The sequence below is a fragment of the Pseudonaja textilis genome, chromosome 1 (genome assembly GCF_049901715.1).
Source record: "Pseudonaja textilis isolate UNSWEBS1 chromosome 1, rPseTex1.2, whole genome shotgun sequence".
Lineage (NCBI taxonomy): Eukaryota > Metazoa > Chordata > Lepidosauria > Squamata > Elapidae > Pseudonaja > Pseudonaja textilis.
The window spans coordinates 164,874,064-164,898,090 of NC_141990.1; the positions used below are offsets into that span (position 1 = coordinate 164,874,064).

A 24,027-nucleotide genomic window follows, 5' to 3' on the forward strand; every position below is an offset into this window, starting at 1 on the left:
ACCTCCTTAACTGCAGTAAGGCGAAGAGTGAGTTTTATGTTTATATTTTTATAAATATAAAATTAATTATTGTTTATATTTACTCTTCTATTATGTTATACAACCCGAATTCTGCATTGAGCCAGCCCATATTAGCTCAACAATCGAATCTGCAACTACCAATGTTTATGCATTTAAAAGTTTAAGTAATGTGAAATGTTAACATTAAATGGAGAAAATGAATCTGAACTCTGAATGCAAATCTATCTCCCACAGATCCAAAGTGGACTGTGAGGGAGTGATGTGTGCTTTTTCTATCAAATAAGAGGTAGGCAGCTCTGTTCAACTGAACATGGTTTTGATTGGAATGCTTGACTGTTCTCTATAGCTCTAAACGGCTTTATTGCTCAGCAACTCAGACCTTTATTGCAAGAGCTATTTCATATACATCTAATGCTTCAAGCCTTGTCTCAACTGAGGATCCATGACATAGCTTTCTGTTGGCTTCATATGAAACAAATGTTATCCACATTACACTGAGAGTCAACATGCTGAATCTCAGAACATTATGCAAAGGCATTGCAGTAGCTTACCTTATGCCCAGAGCAATCTGAAGAAGCAGCAAGAAAAAGATGAAGGTGTTTGACAGAATGGATAAGGATGAATTCACACCACAGAGAAACACATCACAAATGAAGATAAATGAATTAGCCACAAGCTGCATAGCTGAAAAGAACCATAAGTTACAACTTTCATTGTCCACAGAAACAAAGCAACGCATGGCTGCAAAATTCAAAATAAGATGCACATCGTCCTCATAATTTGCTTATATAGCTGCCTCCTGCTGCTATTCCAGTATTTGTACAATGCTTAAAGATGGTGAAAACAACAGTAACAACATAAAATCACCATTTTCTTTGACAGCTTCATATAATGGCAAAAAGCATCCAAATAATTAATTGAACATATAGATCAAAGGATAGAGAAAAACTTCAGAATTGGGGGGGGGGGGCAGAGTTGATTGTCAGTAGGAAAGTTAAAGATAATTTGCAATTCATGCTTCAGAATATGTGGACTTACAGTATGTAGTTCCTGAGAGAATTACAGCATTCATTGGAGTTAATGAGAATCAGCTCGGAATGAAACAAGCAGCTTTCTGGGTGGATATAGGGATCCCACAGAAAGTGCTTATAGAGAAAACACAAGGACTTGGACTTTGGGAAACAAATCTTTGTCTCCTTATGTAACATGTTCCCTTGAAAACTTAAAGCCAGAGGGTGTTAATTCCTCCTGCTGACATTTCCTAGGTATATGCATAAAAAGCCAGAAGGATGTGGAACCACTTATTTTGCATTGCACAAAGAAAGGACAAATATAATGTAATCAGGGATACCAATATTCCAGAAGTAATGTGTTCATAGGGATTTCACTTAAGCACTAACTCTCTTCAGATACTTGTGTCAGTGTATAAGAATTCATGAATTGGAATAGCCATAGCAACAAGTCAGCCAATGGGGACTGTTTGGTGACTGAGACACAGGACTTGTGTGAACCATGTGAGAAGGCTTGGAGCCTGGGCGTGGCTTAGCTTAATTCTTCTGTGTATATGAGAGTTTGTTTGTCTCTTTGCTTGAGACTACTTGTATTTGCTACTTCTTCTCTCTACCATGTTGCAAGAGCTGCTGGGGTATGCATCCTGTTTTATTATTGTATATAAAGAAGTTTCTTCTATATAATGAATCCTGCTGAATTATTTATTTGTGTGTTGGCTGGATTGCTACAAACTCTGACAACTTGTAAGATGTCACCTGTACATACAAGGAGGGGGATTAGGCATGTGAGTATTTGATTTCCCTCCTGCCCCTCACAAATAATTGCTGTTGCTTCTTCATAGAGTGGGTTGTACCAATGAGGCTCCTATTGATGAACATTCTCCTAGACACTTGAAAACAAGGTTCTAAATCACAAAAAAGTATTCTCTAAGAAAAATATTAATTAATCAAAAATCGGGGGGGGGAGGGGTTTCACACCAGGAGATTTGCAGAGGGTTTCCTCAGTGAATCTTCTGGAAACTCTTTATAGATATTGGCATGCTTCTTTATGGCTGTCCACATGTAGAAGGCAACATGAAATTAAGACAGAGAAAGAGGGAGGGAGGAAAGTCTAGTTGCTTTCCTCAAACGAAAAGACTGAATGTCCAGAGAATATGGTGAATCTATGGCAACTGTCAAAGATGACATGCCACCCCACAAATACTCTAGAAAGCATGCCTCATTCTCACATGATTTTTGGCAGTTGTGAAGGCTGCAGGAGAATGGGCTGTGCTCTTGCACAATCTCTGAAGCCTCTGAAAATTTTATGAGAACGGGCCGTTCTTTTGTGTAGTTTTCGGAGATAGTACAGTTCTCCTTCAAGAACAAAGGCCTCATGTGATCCAGAGGCACCAGAGAGGCCTGTCAACAGTAAGAAAAGACTGCTGAAGGTAAGTGGTCTGCAGCAGAAACTGGGGAGTGCTGACCCACAGGAACATTGTGCCTGTTGTGGCCCGCTGGCGGCTGACACAGCTGGCAGCAGAGTTGAACAGCGAGGAAGTTGGGGAGGAGCCTGGGCCAGTCCTGGAGACTGAGGAAGGCTCAGGTGAAGGCTCTGCGTCAGAGGCAAAGATGGGGCCAGGGCAGGCTGACAGTCATCAGCTGCCTTCGGGCTCAGACAGCAGTGAGGCAGGGAAGCTTCTGGAACCAGTTCCCAGCCTGCGCATGCGCAGAGCTGCCAAAAGGAAGAAACAATTAAGAACTCAGGGTTGATGTGGGAGTAAGGTCACAGGTGGACGATGAATGGCCCCTCCCAGTAAGGATTAAAAGAGGAGCAAAAGGGGAGGGGGCTTTTGCAGGAAACAATTCATTCATTCATTCTTTCATTCATTCATTCCAGGCTTGTGAAGATCTGTCTGCGTAACCTAGAGACACTGTGCCCAGCCCAGCCCTTCCCTGTCAGCACTGCACGTGGAAATATTTACCGGGTAGCTTTCCAAAATAGATAAGGTCTGAGCTAATAATTATACCTTTGGAAGACTGTTTGCCAGGCCGTTGGCTGAATGTGAATGCAATAAATTCACATTCATTTAATAAAAGAGGTTTTGCCGGGATACAGAGTTTGCTTAGTGCTTTGGGGGGAAGCCTAGGACAGAACAGTGCCATTCCCAAGACTCATGTGTCTTAGGAGGGATGTTTGTTTGTTTATTATCCTGTCTTTCTAAACAACTCAAGACAGGAAATATGGGTCATTCCATGTCAAGTGATCTAGTGGTCCCTGCTTGACCATCATGGATTTTGATGAAATTTTGTGTAAACATGCACACATGTCCCCAATGAACATTGGTAAAGTGTTACATTTGCCGATGTAATACTTGCAGAGATGTAGTCATTTGTTTGACCCCCATACTGCAGCCTTCTACAGGATGACTCTGAGGTTCCGGCAACTTTGAGACACAATATCTCTGGCAATATTTTGTTGAGATATACAAAACTTGGCCATCTTATACTTCTTTTTGTGCTCTATTAAATAAAATAATATTCTCATGAGCGATCTCCATCATGTTCTCACTGTTGATGGCTTCATCAAAAAACTTGCTAGCAAAATGTGGAAACTGACTGGCCATCACTTCATTTCAAAATATCAAAGCAAATATTTGAAGTCATTGAAACCTGGCCTAAAAAAACCTGAACTGATTGCACTGATGGATTTTGTGGAGAATTAGATATTTGTTGTCTAAAATGCTGCTCAAGGCTTTCACTGGCTTTCACAAATGACTATATCTCTACAAGTATTGCATTGGGAAATATAACACTTTACCAATGTTCATTGGGTACATGTGTGCATGTTTACACAAAATTTCATCAAAATCTGTGATGGTCAAGGAGGACACTTTCTGAAATCAGACCACTTGACATGGAATGACTCATATCATAACTAATACTCTTCCCTCCTCCTAATTTCCCCAAACAACCATCCTGTAAGGTGAGTTGGGCTGAGAAAGAATGATTGGCCCAAGGTCACCCAGCTGGCTTTCATGCCTAAAGTGGGACTAGAATTCACCATCTCCTGTTTTCTAGTTTGGTGCCTTAATCGCAGACCAAACTGTTTCCTAGAATACTCTGAGACAAGCTTTTTGAGTGGCAGTAGTGGTTTTAGGCCTTAACTTCAGGCCCGGCCTCCAGTGCTGCTATTCAGGATGGCTTAGATAAGAAGAAGGAGTGAGGGGGAGATAGAGAATGGTTTCTCTTTTGTTTATGGGTAAGGGTTGGGACATGCCAGCATATCTATATTACTATTTTATACAACAGCTTTCTCTATACTATTTACTGTAAAGTCTTGAAATCTGAGACTACTGGTACAATAACACAGAAGGCTATAAAAGTACAGTCAGGATGAATTGGGGTACAAAAGAGAAAATTCATACCTTATTTTCCCAATGTCTTGCCAAATAAACTATATCTAACTACATTCTAATAGAACTTGAAAAATAAGTCAAAAAGTATCCCTGAGTAACTACTGACTTGAGGATGCGAGTGATTGGGAACATGTCTGCATAGGTAGAATTACTTACAAAAATATATCATGCAACACCAAAAGTTTTAAACATCAAAATACTATATTAAATGGCAATCACTGTAAAATCAGCAATTGGTGAGGAGCATTAATAGTGGATGAGATGAGAGAAAAGCAAAAAGTAGCTTGCACAATGATTCTTTGGATCCCAATCTATGCAGGCTATGGATTATTTACCTCTTGGATCCACAAATCCCAGACTATAAATAACTCATAAAACAGAATATAGTGAAGACTTCCTCAAATCACTATCCCTTTACCTCCCAGAGAATAACTTGAGACTCCTAGTTATGGTTTAGGTTAATTATTGATACTGATTGAATACATCAACTGAACTTTGTGAAATTATTGTAGCCAGAGTTACAAATGACATAACTGTATAAGAGGCTTAGTAAGTGGAGTTGTGACAAGTGGAGCTTGAATTAGAAAAGAATTGTTTTCATTAAGCATAGCATAAATCCAAATAAAATGAAAGACATAATTACAGATGGATAAAAAATAATGTATTAGTCACTGTACTTAACATTAGTATTCCCATCCTTCTCTAGTAGTTTACTCTCTCTCAGCAGTTACCATAATCCATCACAAGCCAGACTCTTCAGTATTACAAACAAAACCCATAAACAAGTGCATAGAGACTTACAAGATCAAGAGCAGCTGCAAGGATGGAAGCATCGGGGATTGTTCCTGGTTCACAGCAGTTTAAGAGAAATTGAAAGCGCTTCATGCCTTGCCGAATGGCTCCCAAATTCACCACGTTCTTGCTTTTGTTTCCCTCTTGGCTGGAAGTCAGATGATCTTCATAAGTCTGGCAACCTTAAAAGAAGATCCAAAAGGGAAGGTGGGAGGGAGGGGAAAGAGAAATCCCCCATAGATGTTTTAAACATTCATTGGGTCTACTGACAATTCTGAAGCAAATGTCTCCTATTAATTTGTCCTCGAGCATCAAGCGTGACAGAATGAGAGAGGCATATATTCAGAATATCTATGACTGCAACAAACTCTATGGAGTCTTTAGGACATGTTTCATCTCACCTAGTACCAGAGAAAATGCTTAGTCTCCCCTTGGGACATTATGCTTAGTCTACCCTTGGGGCAGTGAATGAGAGAAGTGTTGCTAAATGTGCAGGAAGTTCACAGGTTGTCAAGAAGAGGTATCAGGATGTTCAAAGAAGTTGCATGTTGAGATCAGGAGTCATCTTGAAACCTGAGCCCATATTCTATGGATTTATGAATAGTCATGATTATGTCACTTTTGAAGATAACCTAGATTGCATGGCTGGTATTAAAATGAGGAATGACATGTACCAAACTTAAGATCCTTTACGGAAAAACAGAAGATTCGGGTAATTAATAAATATATCTGGATGGCACAATTATAACTGATTGTTATAATGATTTCATGCTTAAAAAAATAGCTTCACATTTTAAAACAGAAAGATCCATCTCAGGAAGCATGAGGGAATAAGACAAAATTACAACAAACCATCACACATATAAAACAGAAAATAAAAAAATATTAACGAAAGCTAATACCCATGTTCAGTTATGAGTCAAAATTTGTAATCTATAAAAAGAACTCAACTTGGGTAAGTGTTGTTTTCTGTGTTGTTTCCTGCATAACTGATTCATAGAGTCATAAGACTGAAAGAGGCAACCTTCCTGTTCAATGCAGAAATCAAAATGTAAGCATTCCAAGCATATAGCCATTCTCTACTTAAAAACACTGGATGCTATCATATCTCCCTCAATAATCTTTTCTCAAAGTTAAACATACTCAACTCCTTAAATCTTTTTTCATGTGGCTTAATTTCTAGTCTCTGGTCATCTTTGTTGCACCCTTCTCTAACTTATCTAGATTCTCTGATTTATTGTTAATTCTTTCCAATTTTATATTATTTGCACATCTCATAAAAGCTTCTTCTGCTTTATCCAAATCATTAATGAGTATAAAAAGTAGAGGACTGATCTTTGCAGAAGTTCATTACTTTTTAATCAGATGAAGAAACATAGATGAATACTCTTTGAGTACAGTTTGTAAGACAACTATGTATCCATGTCATTATCATTTTATTCAGGTCATGCTTGTGATACATCTTCAGGTGGTTACATCCTCAGTATTTTATCAAATCCTTTGCTGAAGTCAAAGTAAATTTTAACTATAGATTCCCACAATATTTTAAGAAGGCTGCTTAATTTATTTTTAAAATGAGATAACATTAGTATGCCAAGATTTGTTCTTGACAAGCATATGCTTATTTCTAGTAATTACTGCATTGGTTTCAAGATGCTTGAGGATTGATCTGCTCTAGAATCTTCCCAGGCATTCATGTTAAATTGTTTTGTGATATGCCTCTCCCCCTTTTTGAAAATGTGGACATTTGCTTTTCTTCAGTCATCTAGCACTTCACCAGTTCTTCAGATTTGGGTTTGACCAAATTCTAAGCAATTCTTTCACTTAGTGTGGCCACCTATGACACCAAACCTGCCCATCTTAGTTTAGAGCAGAGGTGTCAAATTCAATTTCATTGAGGGCCGCATCAAGGTTGTGTTTGACCTTGGGGGGTGGGGGGGAGCATGGCCAGGGTAGGTGTGGCCAGCTCAACGTCACTCATGTCAGGGGCACCTATGGCAGCCCAAGCGCTCTGCCAGTAAAAATGGGCTCCTGAGCTCCATTTTTAGCTGCGATGGCCTCCTGCAACCCTCTACCAGTGAAAACAGAGCTTGGGAGGGCTGGCCTCCCGAACTCCATTTTCACTGGCAGAGGCACCATGGGCCAGTCCTTCCACTGTTTCCAGGGCAGCCCCATGGGCGAGATCTAAGCACCCTGCAGACTGGATCCGGCCTCCGGGCCTTGAGTTTGACATCCCTGGTTTAGAGTGAAGGCCTTCCTTCCTCCCTCCTTCCCTCCCTCCCTTCTAATTTGACACTCCTGCTCTACAATTCTTTCTACTTAATAGGAAGGAGATAACCAATTACCCACAATGGCAGTAATTCAGGAAATAACTTTTTCATCCCTCACAGTTTAAAAAAAATGAATCAGAGCATATAGTTTCATTCTTTTCTTCTTTTTTTTTTCAATTTGATTTCAGTTCCATTTCTATCAGTTCCCTCACTCAGTGAATGATGTAGAAACTCATTCCTGGGGTTCCTTGGTTTATTTCAGTTTTCTGTACTATAACTATTGTACTTATGAGCTAACATTTGAATAAGAATGAGTAAGAGTTTATAATTTTATAATTAAGGCTGCAGTCCTGGGGTTACTCATATTCTGCCATGCTGATCTGAACCTAATCTAAGGAAGTTTGCATAATATATGTATTCCCTCTACATTTTATTTTAAAACAAGTTACTCCTTGGCACATCAGTAAGATCTTTATATTGCATGCTACTGAGTTGTGAACTAAAACTATCAATTAGCTCCTATTGTCACATATTGCCACATAATCAAAAGCCAAACAAAATGATATTTTCATCACTATTGGATATGCTGTTCCATGTTAAAAACTGACAGATTTTGTACATTTTTACAAATTGAATGTTGAAATACAAATATTTATATTTGAAATAATATCGCAAATTGAAGTCTGAGGTCTGTTATACCATATTCTACAGTCATGCTTGACTTTAAACAAAGTAATCATGATATGAATTATAATATGCATTCATTCCCTGCCTAAAAACCATCTAATTTTTTTCATTGAAACTGCAAAGATATTCAGATCTCATTGCTTATAATGGCATTAGGCTTTGCTATTAAATTATGGGGGGGAAAAGTAAATTATTCTACTGGCTACCTGTATGGAAGGATACCCAGAAATAGCTGCAATCAGAAAGAGCCCAAATACTTCGATTAACATATTAAAAGATGCCAATAATCACACATCATATGTCTTCATCTGAAACATCATTTTCTTCATATAGAAAGGCATTTTATGATGGAGCAATGACTAAATGAGGTAGTAACATCGTTTCCATGTTTAATGAAGCATAAGCAATATGTAATGTTGGGTCATGTAAAGTTCTGTGAAAACAACATTGGGATGCCGTGTCCCTTTTTCAATGCAAAAACAGGAAAATAACAAGATGCAAGGTTGTTTCTTTGGTAACGAAAAGCTCACATATGCATATCTGAAATATTGGAAAGAAGTTAAGTCCTAACCTTCTTTGGAGGCAAAAACTTGTTTTCTTAGAAATAACAAAGTAATCAATCATATTTATTATATAAGTGTTCTCAATGTCATTCATAATTTTGCTAAGAATGAAGGACCGCATCTCTATAAGAAATGGCATGAAGACACAAGACAAGCAAACACAGAAGAAAAGAGATAATTAAAACACATTTGTACAGGGTTTTCCATTTCATCAGTGCTGAATTTTACTGAAAATGTAGATGATCAATAATGGGGAATATAAGCTGGTGGGAACATCCAACATTTCACATCAAGGAGCTAAGTGAAATATTAGCATACTATGTTGTTCCAAATTTTCCAAATAGTGGATTTGATTTCTTGAAAGGTCAATTTTGCTTTATCTAAATGCATTGGCCCATATATGCTTTTCCTTCTTGGCTAGAATTGAATGAAAATAAAAAATGACATAAGAAGAAATGAAAAAAGTAGTGGCCACAAATATATAAAGCCATAGAAAACAAAATTGAGTCCAGAAATATGTTTTTAAAGGTAAAGGGTGAATTAAAGAAAGAAGATAATTTTTTAAAAAAAGAAGGAACAAAGAAAAAGTTTAAAGTTTAAAAAAAAGGACTGAAGAAACAGAACCCTGATTTCTAACCATCTTTTTCTTCTGTGTGATGAAGCCTGGATGGATGTCTTCGGCAGGTGCGCCATTTACCAAGACGCTTGAAGAAATTCTCCTCTTCTTCACGCCCATTTTCCATGCCACTTCCAGGCCCACCTTCTGATAGCTTCACTGCACTAGTAAATTTTACCTAAATGTTAAAAGAAGCATCATTTCATTTTTTTTCATTGCTGATGTAAACATCAAACATTAAAACATTCTTCTTAATAAATATTTTCCTTTATTAGTAATATTTTAAAGCCCATATCTCCATAAAGAGAACCATGTTGAGGGAATCACAGTTGAATAAGTAGGAAACAGGAGCAAAACAACCTTCCTTCTTTCCCCTCCCTCCTCTCTCCTTAATGCTTAATATATCTATTCTTCTATCTCATGACTTCTAAGGAAAACTAGTCAATGAAGAGAGAGATAAGCAGTGGGCTAAGAAAACTAGTCAGTGGCTTCATTTTCTCTCCTGTAGAAATACTTTATGGGGTCCAATATTTTTTGAATTATTTTATTGCTTTGCTTATTCAGAAAATTCTCATCCAGAAAGTTTTAGCTTCTAGTAAAGCAAATTTTAGCTCCAATAAAACAGTAAAACCTATAAAGTCCATATTTTCATATTTGGGTTCTTTGCAGTTTACAATCAGCTGAAAATGTTAGATCTGGGAGGATGGTTCAAGAACGGAGGCAAGACTCAGATGACAACAACAGCTCTTTATTAGTGACTTCAGATCTGAGCAAAGAATCCCAGCCGCAGCAGCCCCTTATATAGGGCTGGCTGCGGCTAGGCAGCCAATGAAGGCGATTTGAGTTTGCCGCTCTTGGCTGAGCCAATCGCGGCAGCCCGTTTACTAGCCAATCGCATCAGTCTGCAGCGACCAATCACAATCTGCTATTCGCGGGCCAATCAGTTGCAGGCTTTTGAGCCTGCTAGTCCGGAACACCCCTCCCCTCTCGGTTCCGTTTAAGGGGTGGAGTTATATAGTCTCGTAGGTAGGCAGGTCTTCATACCTGTCTACCTGACTTACGCAATTCCAATTGTCCATGTTCAAATTCGGGTTCAGGTGGACTGTTAGCTGGATCTAGCTGGAACGGTGAACCGGTGCCATGGTTGGGACTCTCCTCTGATGCCCCCTGGGTGTTTGAGTCCTCAGCTTCGTTGCTACCGCTATAGCTCCCCGGGCTCGCTGAACCTGCTTGGCTGCTGTTTCTTGGTGAAGTATTCGTCTGCCCAGGTTCAACTACAGCTGGTGAGCATTGCAAGCCATGGTGTGGTGATCTCGGGGTTAGTTCTGAATGAACAGGTGTTGGTTCTATTTCTGGGCTCATGGCTTCCCCTCCCCCCCTGGTGTCGAGGCTGGGGTCAGGGATGGAAGTTGTGGTCAGTCTAGAGCATAGCTGGTCAATATGGCATTTCCATGCTCTGCCATCAGTGGTGAGTAGACAGTAGGAGCGGGGACCCGTGACTTGAGTTATTTGAGCAGGAATCCAGAGGGGATCCCCAGAAAATTTTTTTGCAAATACAAGGTCTCCTACCTTAAAGGCGCGATACTTGCTGCTGGAACCCAGGGTCTTTTCCAGGGTGTAGGCAGGGTGCAAGCGGTCTAGAGGCGATCTGAGTTTCCTGGCCATCAGGAGTTCAGCTGGGCTCTTGTTAGTCATGCTGTTAGGTGCAGCATTCTAGTGACTTTATCGTGGATATTACCTTGTTCCATTTTCTGTAGGGTTTTCTTTGTGAACTGAACCATTCATTCAGCACTACCATTCGCCACTGGATGAGCCGGCGATGTGAGTGCGTGTCGGATGCCACGTTCCGCTAGGTATTGTTCAAAGGCTAAGGCAGTAAATTGGGGCCCATTGTCAGAAACCAGGACATCAGGTAGGCCGTGTGTGGCAAAGAGTCTGTTCAATTTTTTGATGACTGCCTCTGTGGTGGTTGTTTTCATTTTATTGACCTCAAGCCAGTTAGAATATGCATCTACAGTTATTAGGAAAGTGTGGCCTCTAGTAGGTCCTGCAAAGTCAATATGAATGTGTGACCACGGACCCCTGGGTGTTTCCCATTCTGCTGGTGGAGCTTTTGGTGGGGCTGAGTGGTTTTCCTGGCATCTGTTACAAGAGGCGACCCAGGATTCAATTTGTTTGTCCATACCTGGCCACCAGGCGTAAGTTCTTGCCAGCGCTTTCATACGCACGATGCCCGGGTGTCCATCGTGTAGCATTTGTAGGACTTTTTTTTGTAGTTTAGTTGGTATGACGACTCGGTCTCCCCATAAAACACACCCTCTTTGTGAGAAAAGTTCTGTCTGTCTGTTTTTGAATGGCTTAAAGGTTTCCTTGGATTCATATTCTGGCCATCCCCACTCCACCCAGCCAAGAACTCGTGCCAAACAAGAGTCTCTTTTGGTTTCAAAGGCAATGTCCTGGGCCATTAGCGGAGGTGAGGGAATTGTCTCGATTTGTAGTACTGGGAGCGTGGGAGCTGGGTCTTCCTGTGGCTCGGGTAGTGGTGAGCGGCTCAAGGCATCAGCATAAGGAATAGATTTCCCCGGGCGATATTTTAGTTGATAGTCGTAAGCAGCTAGGAATTCCAACCATCGCATCATTCTGGGGGAGAGAATGTGTGGGCTAGGTTTGTTGCCCAGCAAAATGCCAAGTAATGGCTTATGATCTGTGATAATTGAAAATGGTCTCCCATATACATATTCATGAAACCTTTTAATCGCAGAGACAATAGCAAGGGCTTCCTTATCTAGGTGGCTATAGTTTCTTTCTGTTTTTGATAGAGTTCTTGAAAAAAATGCAATTGGTGCCTCAGAGCCGTTTGGTAGGACGTGGCTCAGGATGGCCCCCACCCCAAATGGTGAGGCATCACAAGTAACAGTTAAGGGGAGTGTCTCGTTATATTGAATTAGCACTGCATCAGAGGTAAGGAGGTCTTTTACTTGCTGGAAGGCATGTTCCTCCCAACGTCCCCAAATCCAGGAGGCCCCTTTATCGAGTAGTCTATGAAGGGGCTCAGCAACAGTCGCCTTCTGGGGTAGGAAAATGTTATAAAAGTTAATAAGTCCCAGGAAGGCTTGGAGGTCAGTTTTGTTGTTGGGTCTTGGGGCATTTTTGATAGCTGCCAATTTCTTTTCTGTAGGGTGGATTCCTTGTTTGTCAAGAAGGTAGCCAAGAAACTCCACCCTTTCTGTGCATAGCTGGCACTTTTCCTTCTTAACCTTGAGGCCAGCATCTTTGAACCTTTGTAGGACTGTTCTGAGGCATTTCTCTAATTGACTTTTTGTTGGGGCTGCTATTAGTATGTCATCAAAATAGGGCACGACCCCTTTTATGCCTTGTAATAGTCTCTCCATCAGGCTTTGAAAGATGCCTGGGGCTACGCTTACTCCAAACTGGAGCCTGTTGCATTTGAATGCACCACGATGTGTAACTATAGTTTGGGCTTCTGCAGTTTTGGAATCAACTGGCAGCTGTTGATACGCTTGGGCCAGATCTAATTTTGCGAATATTCTGCCACCCCCAAGTGAATGCAGGAGATGCTGAACGACTGATACCAGATAGGCGCTCTGCTGCAGCGTGTGATTGAGGGTGGCCTTGTAGTCACCACAGATTCTCAAGGACCCGTCAGGCTTTATGGGGGTGACAATTGGTGTCTCCCATCAGGCGTGGTCAATGGGCTCTAACACGCCTTGTGCAATTAATTTGTCCAGTTGCTCATCAATTTTGGGTTTGAGAGCAAAGGGAACTCGGCGTGGCTTTAGGCAAATGGGTGCAATGTCGGGGCGAAGATTAAACGAAATAGGGGACCCCTTGTACTTGCCTAAGTTTTCACTGAACACTTCTCGGAAATCATGGACGAGGGCTGCCTCCCAGTCATTGTCTTCCGTATGATGGATGCCAGCCATTCCGATTCCTAATGGTGCGAACCACTGAAGGCCCAATAGACTTGGCCAGTCTCTGTCTACAATGGTGAGTGGTAGAATTGCATTATGTCCCTTGAAAGAGACCTGGAAATGGTGGGTACCTGCGACTGGAATCCGGTTGCCTTGATAATCTTTCAGTATGAGTCTTTGACTGCTGAGGTCTTGGCGTCAGATGTTGGGAAACAGTTGCTTGAGCGTTTTCCAGGATACCATGGATAGTGAGGACCCAGAGTCGACTTCCATGATGCAAGGTTTATTTTCGATGGTGACCTTTACATGGATTTTTAAGCATCTAGCGATGAAGCGTGGCTGATGGTGATGGTTTGATGAGCCTCTTCTCGTCGGGGTGTGCCATTAAACCGTTGGGGTCTGCTGTACTGGTTCCACTGGTTGCTAGGGCGGTCCCTCTGTGTGGTGGAGTTGCCATCATTCCTTTTCGAGCTGCTCCCTCTCCGTCTGGGGCTGGAATTTCTTTTGTTTCTGCATACCTTCGCAATATGCCCTCGTTTTTCGCAAAAACGACACATGGCGTCTAAGAATCTGCATTCGGATCGAGGATGGTTTCCCCCGCATCCGGCACATTGGTAGTTGGGTTTACGACCCTGCTGGTCCCGTTGCTCACGTTCTGTCCGGAGTCTGTGGACTTCTTCCTCCTCACTGTCTGAGGATGACTCTACATCTTCATGATGGGTGGGCGATGTGTACTTGTCTGAAGGCTTCCAGGCATCGTTGGCGGGTTTGCGGTTGGTTCCGCTGGTTCAGCGCATTCGTGCTGCTGATTTACGAGTGGCTTCAGCTGCAGTGGCGTCTGCTATGGAATCTGCAAGCGAGATGTCTCCCTTGGCCATGATCTTGCTCTGGACAGTTGGATCTCTAAGGCCAAGGACGATGCGATCTCTCATGGCTTCTTCGAGATTGGCAAAGCCACATAAACCGCCCAGGTTCCTCAGGTCTGCCACGAAATCCCCAATGCTCTCACCTTCACGCTGGTCCCTCTGATAGAACTCATGTCTGCGAATGAGAGTTGGTACTGCTGGGGCGTAATGGTTGCGCAGGATGGGAGCAAGGGTGTCCCAATCCATCATTTTAACTTCAGCTGGTTTCGCTAATGCTTTAGCCATCTTAAAAACGGCTGGTTCACAATGGGTTAGAAAAACGGCCCGTTTCTTGCTGGGCGTGGCAACTTTTAGGTTGTTGGACTCTAGGAACATTTGAAATCTGTCCATATATGAGTCCCAGTCCTCGCTAGTTGGATCGAACGGGGTGGGTGGTATAGCACTGTTGGCCATGTCGCCGTCGTTGCGCTCTGTCAGCCACGTGCTCCTTCAGCTAGTTCAAAATCAATAGACTTCGTTGCCTCCGCATCCCATCCTCGTCGCCAGTGTTAGATCTGGGAGGATGGTTCAAGAACGGGGGCAAGACTCAGATAGCAACAACAGCTCTTTATTAGTGACTTCAGATCTGAGCAAAGAATCCCAGCCGCAGCAGCCCCTTATATAGGGCTGGCTGCAGCTAGGCAGCCAATGAAGGCAATTTGAGTTTGCCGCTCTTGGCTGGGCCAATCGCGGCAGCCCGTTTACTAGCCAATTGCATCAGTCTGCGGTGACCAATCACGATCTGCTATTCGCGGGCCAATCAGAGTTGCAGGCTTTCGAGCCTGCTAGTCCGGAACAGGCAATGTGGAGAATAAAGATGGGAAATTAAAATGCTTGAAAGTGCAACTGAAGATGTAGCTCAACTCCATTTAACCATGTTAAAAGCCTTCTGTGCAAATTTTTAGATACAGTAGTTTCACTCTCCTTTTTTCAGCCCTCCTCTTTCTCCACATTTGTTATTTTCTTCAGCTTAGTTTGAATTTGATGAGAAATGTTATTTTAAAATTATTAAAAGTAGAAAACTGAATTTGTGCCCATAGTGTTTTCCAATTAGATGTGACAAATTGGGAAAAGAGAAGTTGTTTGTGTTCTATTACTCTAGAGTATATAATCAATTGGGCTATATATTTTTCCCTTTCCAATCTATTTTAGCCCCATGGTCAAATTTTATTTGCATGCAAACATCATAAACATATAGCAACCTATTGCTCTTTTCTATTTTATAGACTATTTCCTAGTCAATGGCCTTTTCAAATCTCTTTTATAGGATAATTAAAATAGCATTGGGGTAGCAGGGCCTTGATCTCCCCACTGATTTATTTTGGTTTTGTTATATTTTGCCACTTAATAATAGGTTTGTATATCTTCTGTGTATGTTAAAAATGAAAATTTGCAGTTGACTGGTTGGTTGAGTTATTTTCCCCCTTCAGAAATAAGTGTTCCTCCCTTTATTGAAATGTATTGTGCAGATCTACTGAAAGTATGACACAAGTGTGGAAACTATTCTTCTGCTCTCTTTGTTATATTGATGAGTGTGTATGTATATGTGAAAGGACTCTGCAGCAAAAAATGAAAGTGAAAGGTTGCATGGTCCTACTCGTTTCTTTAAGATGGAAGACTGATAATACTTGGAAGAATGCACAGATTTAGAATCAATATGAAGTGACCATTTTAGTCCAGGAAGAAAGAAATATAGATGTTGAAGATATAGGTATGGATACACAGAAAAATAAACTTGTACATTTATTATTAGATAGTTTTTTTAAAAAAAGAGTGATGGTAGAAAGGGTTGCACATTTACCCTGGAGCTCTGCCTGATGAAAGAGAGACGATCCACAGAGCTAATATCCAGAAGGTCTTCTACACCATCTGCCAGACCAGAAATGGATGAACGTTTCAGCCAGTTCCCTGTAATACAGAAAGCATAGGTGTGAATATCTTTCTGACTCTACTAGTTGAATAATGTACATCTCTAATTACTGGTACTAAGGACTCAATTCCTAACATCTAAAACAAAATATTTGGAGTCATATAAAGGAAGATGGGGGGAAATTCAAAGACACAGAATAGCATGACATCTTCATGTAAAAGGCTTCCTGTGTGGAGAGAATCAATGAATACCCATGTTCAAGTCTGCCCTCTATGAAATTTGGCTGGATGACTTTGGGCCAATCTCCATCATTTTCATTGCTGATGTTACGGGATTAAAAAAGAAGATAAATCCCTACCTGCTCCTGGAGAAAAGGCACAACATCTAACAAAACAATAATTGAATGACCTAGTGGGAGTTTGAGTTTCTTTCTCAGGGAGATCCGTCTGGAGCGGGAGCGGGAACGCCTCTCTGTGGCCATTCCTGAGTGTGCAGTTGTGCATTCTGAAGTGTCTGGCTCCGACTGGCTGCTGGTATCGCTAGCGGCACTCTGGGATTTAAACATTTTCCTCCAGAAATCCTTGCGGCCTAAGACTGCTCCTTGCATTTGTTCATCACTGTGAAGAAATTACATGGCTAGTAAAACTTAGCAGAATGGAAAAAAGAATAGGACAGCATCCTTCTCTCTTTTAATCTCGCCCTGTGCCCAGGTTATTCGGCTAATTTTAGAAGAGGGAATAAGCCATAAACCTATTATCATAAAAGCGATTTACTAAAAAATTTCAATATTTTTAAGGGTATTTTGTAATCCTTATAAAATAGGATAGTAAGCACTATGCTGATAGTATATAATATTACTAATAAAGTAATAATCTGTATGTGGTAAATTAGGAAGGTATTCAGATGGTGAATATGATTTGCCTAAGGCTAGGCAGAATAAAATATTCTATTACTGCTAGCAGTGCAGTGAGCAGGAGTTGTTGAGAAATAACTTCCATATAATTATTATGTGAATCCTTTTCTCTCAGCTATAATAGCTAACGTTTACATTGCTACAATGAAAACTAGGAAACTAGTTGATTCAAGTCTGAACAGTGTTTTTGCTTTTTAAATTATGCTTGAATGTAATCTGATTGTTGATTAACATGAAATTTATTGATCAAATTACTTACTGCTCAGGAGTTTGTATTGGACGACCTGAGATATAGCTGCGACACTCATCAGGAGCAGAAGACAGCTGTCCTTTATCAATAACAACACTTCCTACTTCAGATCTACAAGGACAAAGCTACTAGTCAGAGGAACAATAACATATTGTATTCATTCCTATTTAGCTTCCCAATATTATTTTTAAGAGTATTACTTTTAAAACAGAAAGATGAGGTAAATTTTATTCTTGCAATCTCCCATCGGTACATATCAATTATGGCATGAAAATATATCAAATTGATTATCTAATTTGTAAGTGTGCTTATTTAATGTAAATTCAGGAACGCTTCTCATTAAATTTAACAGACCTAGACTCCCAGCCAATCAAGATGAGGAAAAAACCATTCAAATAAAGCAGAAAGCCAGCACCAAATTCAAACAAAAAATGGCTGCTAAACCTGACACACAAGATTAAAAAGAACCCAATACACAAGCTTGAGGATGGCAGATGAGATTCTGCCGAAACGTCGCTATAATAAAAGCACAAAAATTAAGATGTGGGAAAATACCCGAAGAAACCTAAATACCATACATATAAACACCCACGAAAACATAAGAAATATATATATATATGTGTGTGTGTGTGTGTGTGTGTGTTTTCTTAAGTTTTCATGGGTACTTACATGTATGGTATTCATTCGGGTATTTTCCAATGACGTGGGAAAATACCCGAACAAAGCTGAATACCATACATACATACATACAAACATACATACATATGTTTTCTTATGTTTTCATATATATATATATATATATATATATATATATATATATATATATATATATATATATTTTTCTTAAGTTTTCGCGGGTACTTACATGTATGGCATTCAGCTTTGTTCGGGTATTTTCCCATGTCATTGTAGTTGTGCTTTTAAAGTTATAGCAACGTTTCGGCAGAATCTCATCTGCCATCATCAGGCTTTTGTATAGTGTTCATTGACGACTATATATATTAGGGCTAATTCCATACAATTATGGGTAAATCAGAAAAGGTTGTGTATGAAACAGTTGTTAGAAAAAAAATGGTAATGTCATCCATCTCACTTGAATTAGTTAGCAAAGAAAGACTCCTGGCACATTATTTTTTTTCCAAGAGTATTACTTTACTAAGAACAAAATGATTACAGATTTTTACAAGGCAGAATCTGATGGCTTGGTATGAAAACAATGCAATTAAGTTCCCCCTTTTTCCCTGGCCAACCCCTGTTATCAGTCAATGTCCTATTAGAAGTTCTCAGGTTGTTTTGAAAATGGCCCCTTCACCACCTCTGCATTTCTTCTGGCTGACCTTATGCTGGATTGGTGCGACTCAGCATCAGGGCTGGCACAGCTTCATCCCTCCCCAACCCCACCCCGTCCTTCCCTCACATTCCAAGCACTCCCCTCTCTGTCCCCATTGAAAATGTCCAGCTTGCAAGATCCGATGTGAAGCTAGAAGCAGAATTGCAGCCATGACAGAGAATATGGACCCATAACCTGAGTACAGCATATGCCATATTGTCATGAACAGTGGTGGGATTCAAAAAACTTTACTACCAGTTCTGTGGGTGTGGCTTGGTGGGCGTTGCAGGGGAAGGATACTGTAAAACTTCCAGTCAGAGGTGGCATTTGCCGGTTCTCCAAACTACTCAAAATTTCTGCTACCAGTTCTCCAGAACTGGTCAGAACCTGCTGAATACCACCTCTGGTCATGAAGCAGATCATCCCTCCTCATAGATAAATGACTGAGATATCTACTTAATCCAGTATCCTATCCTCCTATGTTCCATAAAAATAATATTTTGTAGAACAACTTTTCAGCTGAGTAACCTGAACACAGTTCTTAACTTTGCTTTAATCCCATGCATTTGAATGCAATTAAAGCACACTTTTTTGCTATCTATAGTTGTTGAATAACATAAAACCATCTTTGGAGAAGGGAGATTTTGAGAGCAAATAGTATTTATTTGCATGAATCATCTTCTTCCCAAAAGCAAGGTTGACAAGTCTGGGTAAGGCCGACCTTAGTACATCATTCAAGCGTCTTAATGGCTTTTCCAGTCCAGATACATACTTTTTACTCCCTGGTGGTTTGGGTTCTTGCTCAGTATTTTCTTCTGTTTTTCTTCCTGGAATCAACTTTTCTGCACTGTCCAAAAGAGCACTAAGAGCTACTCTTCTGAAAACATTTCCATGAGCCTCCTTGATAAACTGTACCAGTTGTCGGATGTCACAGTATAAACCCTGAAGCCAGCAGGATGTCATTTTCGGGGCAGGAGGGAGCGGGGAGACAGTTTGTTAGGCTTCCAACATACAAACACTTTCTTTTTTTGTTTTCTTAAGAAAATGAGTCTACGTTTCAGGCCTTGAAACCATGAAATAAATTTCAGCAATGAATTTAATATAAACTTCCTGAAAATATTGAAAGGAAAGGTCAAAGAATTGCCATCTTGAACAACACAGTGATGACTTTTTCAAGTCAAATTAATGACTAGATACAAATTCAAAGGAAATTTGGTTCTCTTGTATCCTACTGAACTGCATGACATTTTCCAAAATTCACCTGTCAACATTTATTAATTTTAAAAAATAATTTTAAAAAATTTATATTTTGTCTTTCCGCCCCTTTTTTAAAGAAGGTGGCACAATTCAACAATTTATATTGGGAATAGAAAAGATAGTACTTAAAAACTTGTCATAACTTAGTGAACAGGAAAGATGCCCTTACCAGATTCTCAGGACTATGGAGCTCATGTGTAGTAGAGGCACAGCGAGTGATCAAAGATTTGAACATAGCACTGACGATAATGCCCTCAATACTTTGGGCTGTAGATTTGTTGTCCATGGTGGTAAAGTTATTTCCAAAACCAGCCTTGTCTACAAAATGCAAAATAAAACAGTTAAACTGCGTTATTAAATTTCAGAAAAACAATAAGCTATACATGTGTAACACCTGAACTCAGCAATTCCTAATCTGCAATAGCATTCTCCATCCAGAGGAGGGATTTATTTCTTTGGAAAATCACATTGGGGGTGAGGGGTGGAAATGAACCTGGCAGTATAAAAATGGAGTGAAGGCAAAGTGCCCATGTCTCAGTCAATTAAAACAGAGAAAAAATTAAACACACACATTGCACCTAAACAAATTAATACATTCAGGCACACATCTTCAGGAAAGCTTAATACTAAGGATGACAATCTATACTTACTGTCTGTAACTGGTTCCATACAAAATCCTAGCAAAGCATGTAAAAAATCCACCACGTTGTTCAATGAATCTTTATTCACATAATCTCTCATTGTCTGACGAAACTGCATCTTATCCAGTTTATATAACTTTGTAAGGCAGTTCTGAGCCTGTTAAGAAAGGTTTTAAGAATGCCAAAATTAGGTCCTGGTGGTGATAATTACAGAGAACCACAGTAAATTCAACCTGTTAGTTCCTGAGTAATTAAAAACAGTACCCAATGAACTTCACAAAATAACTAGAGAGGATTTAAACAATTATCTTCCTATGCTTATTGATATAGTGACTTACTGGAGCCAAAGCTTCCAGAAGAATAAAGGTTTTGGGATAAGATACAAGTATTTAAAATTTAATACATGTGCACTACAATTTAGAAGACAACTGCATATGCAGCTATTTAGCAACAAGGGTTAACATAAGAAACTAGGTCAGGCTACTAGATTTTTAATGACTAAATGCAACAGTATGAAATCAAGTTATCTATACAAAATGAAATTCAGTATAGAGAAAAGTCCTTCATTTAGGCAAGAAAAACCAAAAATACATATATAGACTAGGTGAAACCAGGCTCAATAGCAGTAACTGTGAGAGGGATCTTGGAATCTTAGTGGACAACCAGCTAAATAGGAGCCAACATTGTGCAGCCGCAGCCAAAAATGCCAAAGCAATCCTAAATTGCATTAACAGAGAGATACAATCAAGATCAAGGGAGGTACTAATACCATTCTATAAAGCCTTAGTAAGACCACACTAGAATACTGCATCCAGTTTTGGTCACCACACTATAAAAAAGATGTTGAGACTCCAGAAAAAGTGCAGAGAAGAACAACCAAGATGATTAGGGGACTGGAGGCTAAAACATTCAATGAACTGTTACAAGTACTCGGCATGGTTCTCTAGTGAAGAGAAGGATCAGGAGAGACATGATAGCAGTGTTCCAATATTTGAGGGCCTGCCACAGAGAGGAAGGGGTCAAGGTATTTTCCAAAGCACCTGAAGGTCAGACAAGGAATAATGGATGGAAACTGATCAAGAAGAGATTCAACCTAGAAATCAGGAGACATTTTCTGACAGTGGGAACAATCAACCAATGGAACAGCTCACCTTCAAAAGTTGTGGGAGCTTCATCACTGGAAGCTTTCAAGAAGAGTGGACTGCCATTTAGAATAGAATAGGATAACAGAGTTGGAAGGGACCTTAGAGGTCTTCTAGTCCAACCGCCTACCTAGGCAGAAAACCCTATGCCACTTCAGACAAATGGTTATCCAACATCTTTTTAAAAACTTCCAGCTTGGAGCGTTCACAACCTCTGGAGGCAAGTTGTTCCACTGATTAATTGTTCTGTCAGGAAATTTCTCCTGAGTTCTAAGTTGCTTCTCTTCTTAATTAGTTTCCACCGACTGGTTCTTGTCCTCCCCTTAGGTGCTTTGGAGAATAGCTAGACTCCCTCTTCTTTGTGGCAGCCCGAGACATTGGAACATTGCTATCATGTCTCCCCTAGTCCTTCTTTTCACTAGGCTAGACATACCCAGTTCCTGCAACCGTCTTCATGTTTTAGCCTCCAGGCCCCTAATCGCTGGGGACTGCTGGCGGTCTGTGACAAAATGTTGGTGGTCCACAGAGAAATGTCACCCCAAAGCACCTCACAAAGCAATTAATCCAGGCTATGCGGGAACACAAGGCTGTGTCACCCACATGGCCCACGGGAACACAAGGTTTGCATTGCTTGCATTGCGAACAACACGAGGTAGTGAGAGGAGGGAGGAAAAGGCAGATGGGGGAACTTGCCCCACTCACCCCAAGCACCTCACCTGGCCACCGGGCTGCTTCTTTCCACTTCTTTCTTCTTCTGCTTTTGGCTGCACGCAAGGAAAGCAGCAAAAGTCTTTCTTTCTCTCCCCCAAACTCTGCCAGAAATGAGTCTTTGGAACCCTGCAAGGCAACCTGCTCCAAGAGGCTGCACCAGCACAAGTGTCACAAAGACTCATTTTTGGTAGAGTTTGGGAGAAAGACTTCTGTTGCTTTTGCTGCTTTCCTTGCATGAAGCCAAAAGTCTCTCTCTCTCTTTCTCTCTCTCTCTCTCCCCCCGAGAATGGAACTAGAGACGTTATCCTGCAATCCCAAATAAAGAATGATCAATCTGTAGGAAAACAGGGTGGGGAATTTTCCTGCAGACTTTTTTGGGATTTTCCCAGGGTCTCTGGTCTGTGGGATTTAAAATTATGAGTTTGGTGGTTCCTGAGGTCCAAAAGGTTGGTGACCTCTGTTCTGGAGGGTTGGCTATTCCTGCCAGCTTGGTGTCGTCGGCAAATTTGATAAGTTCTCCATCTATCCCCTTGTCCAAGTCACTGATGAAGATGTTGGTTATGGTCTACTTTATCAAATGCCTTACTGAAGTCCAAGTAAATTATATTGACAGCATTCCTCTGGTCAACTAGTTTTGTTACTTTGTCAAAGAATGCAATAAGACCAGTCTGGCATGCTCTGTTTTTAACAAACCCGTGTTGACTTTTGGTTATTACTTTGTTTGCTTCTAGGTGTTCCCTGATTTATTGCTTATCTTTTCCAGAATCTTCCCTGGTATTGAGGTCAAACTGATAGGTCTGTAATTTCCTGGATCTATTTTTTTTCCTTTTTTTTTGAAGATGGGAACTACATCAGCTCTTTTCAGTCCTCTGGCAGTTCCCCAGTGCTCCAGGATCTTTGAAAGACATATTTATGTGGTTCTGAGATCTCGTCTGCCAGTTCCTTCAGAACCTTGGGATGTAATCCATCTGGTCCTGGTGATTTGAGTTAGTCTAGGGTAGACAAATGTTCACTTACCATTTCCCCCCTATTTTAACTTGTGTTCCTATTCTGTTTTTTGTGGTGCTGTTTTTGATAAGTCGGACTGTTTTTTTCCCTTTGTGTAAAGACAGGTGCAAAAAAAACAGTTAATTAGTTCTGCTTTCTCCCTGTTGCTTGTCACCTTGCCACTTTCTCCCAGCAATGGACCAATTGTTTCCTTGACTTTTTTCTTGTTTTTTCTTGAAAGAAGCTTTTTTTTGTTTTGTTTTATTTATTTATTTATTTTTTACTTTTGTTGCAAGCCTCTGTTCATTGTGAGCTTTATCTTTCCTCACTTCATCTTTTCATCTTTACAGGCTCGGGCTATTTGCTGGTAATCTGCCTTAGTTATTTGCCCCTCTTTCCTTTTTTTATACTTATCCTTTTTGTCTTTCAATTTATCAGAGAGTTCTTTATGCAGCCATGCTGGTTTCTTTTATTTTTCTTCTGCATTCGTATTTTGTTAGACTGGGCTTTTATAATCTCACTTTTCAAAATTTCCTAAGCTTCTTGAGTTGTTTTCCCCTTGAGGATTCTCATCCATTGAATCCTTCCCAAGCTATTTGTCAGAAATAGTGTAGGGTCTCCTGCTTGGGTGGTGGATTGGACTAGAAGACATACAATATCCTTTCCAACTCTGTTAATCTGTTAAAGTTTTTTGTTTCACTTCCTTGTTATGGTAGGAGCTGTTCTGATAAG

General features: G+C 40.4%; 1 protein-coding gene across 3 annotated transcripts in view; it reads right to left on the reverse strand.

Annotated features, from left to right (window-relative positions):
- UNC80 (unc-80 subunit of NALCN channel complex) overlaps nucleotides 1–24,027 on the reverse strand; it is a 185,781-nt gene that overhangs the window by 122,006 nt on the left and 39,748 nt on the right. For 2 of the 3 annotated variants that reach the window (XM_087941060.1, XM_087941004.1), the window contains exons 15-22: nucleotides 20,465–20,612; nucleotides 19,984–20,132; nucleotides 19,330–19,499; nucleotides 17,237–17,338; nucleotides 16,473–16,681; nucleotides 15,996–16,102; nucleotides 9,379–9,535; nucleotides 5,231–5,403 (exon numbers count right to left, since the gene is read on the reverse strand). In XM_087941060.1, coding sequence (XP_087797186.1) covers nucleotides 5,231–5,403; nucleotides 9,379–9,535; nucleotides 15,996–16,102; nucleotides 16,473–16,681; nucleotides 17,237–17,338; nucleotides 19,330–19,499; nucleotides 19,984–20,132; nucleotides 20,465–20,612 — 1,215 coding nt within the window. The remainder of the gene's footprint in view (nucleotides 1–5,230; nucleotides 5,404–9,378; nucleotides 9,536–15,995; nucleotides 16,103–16,472; nucleotides 16,682–17,236; nucleotides 17,339–19,329; nucleotides 19,500–19,983; nucleotides 20,133–20,464; nucleotides 20,613–24,027) is intronic. The other variant, XM_087941122.1, reaches the window with a different exon arrangement.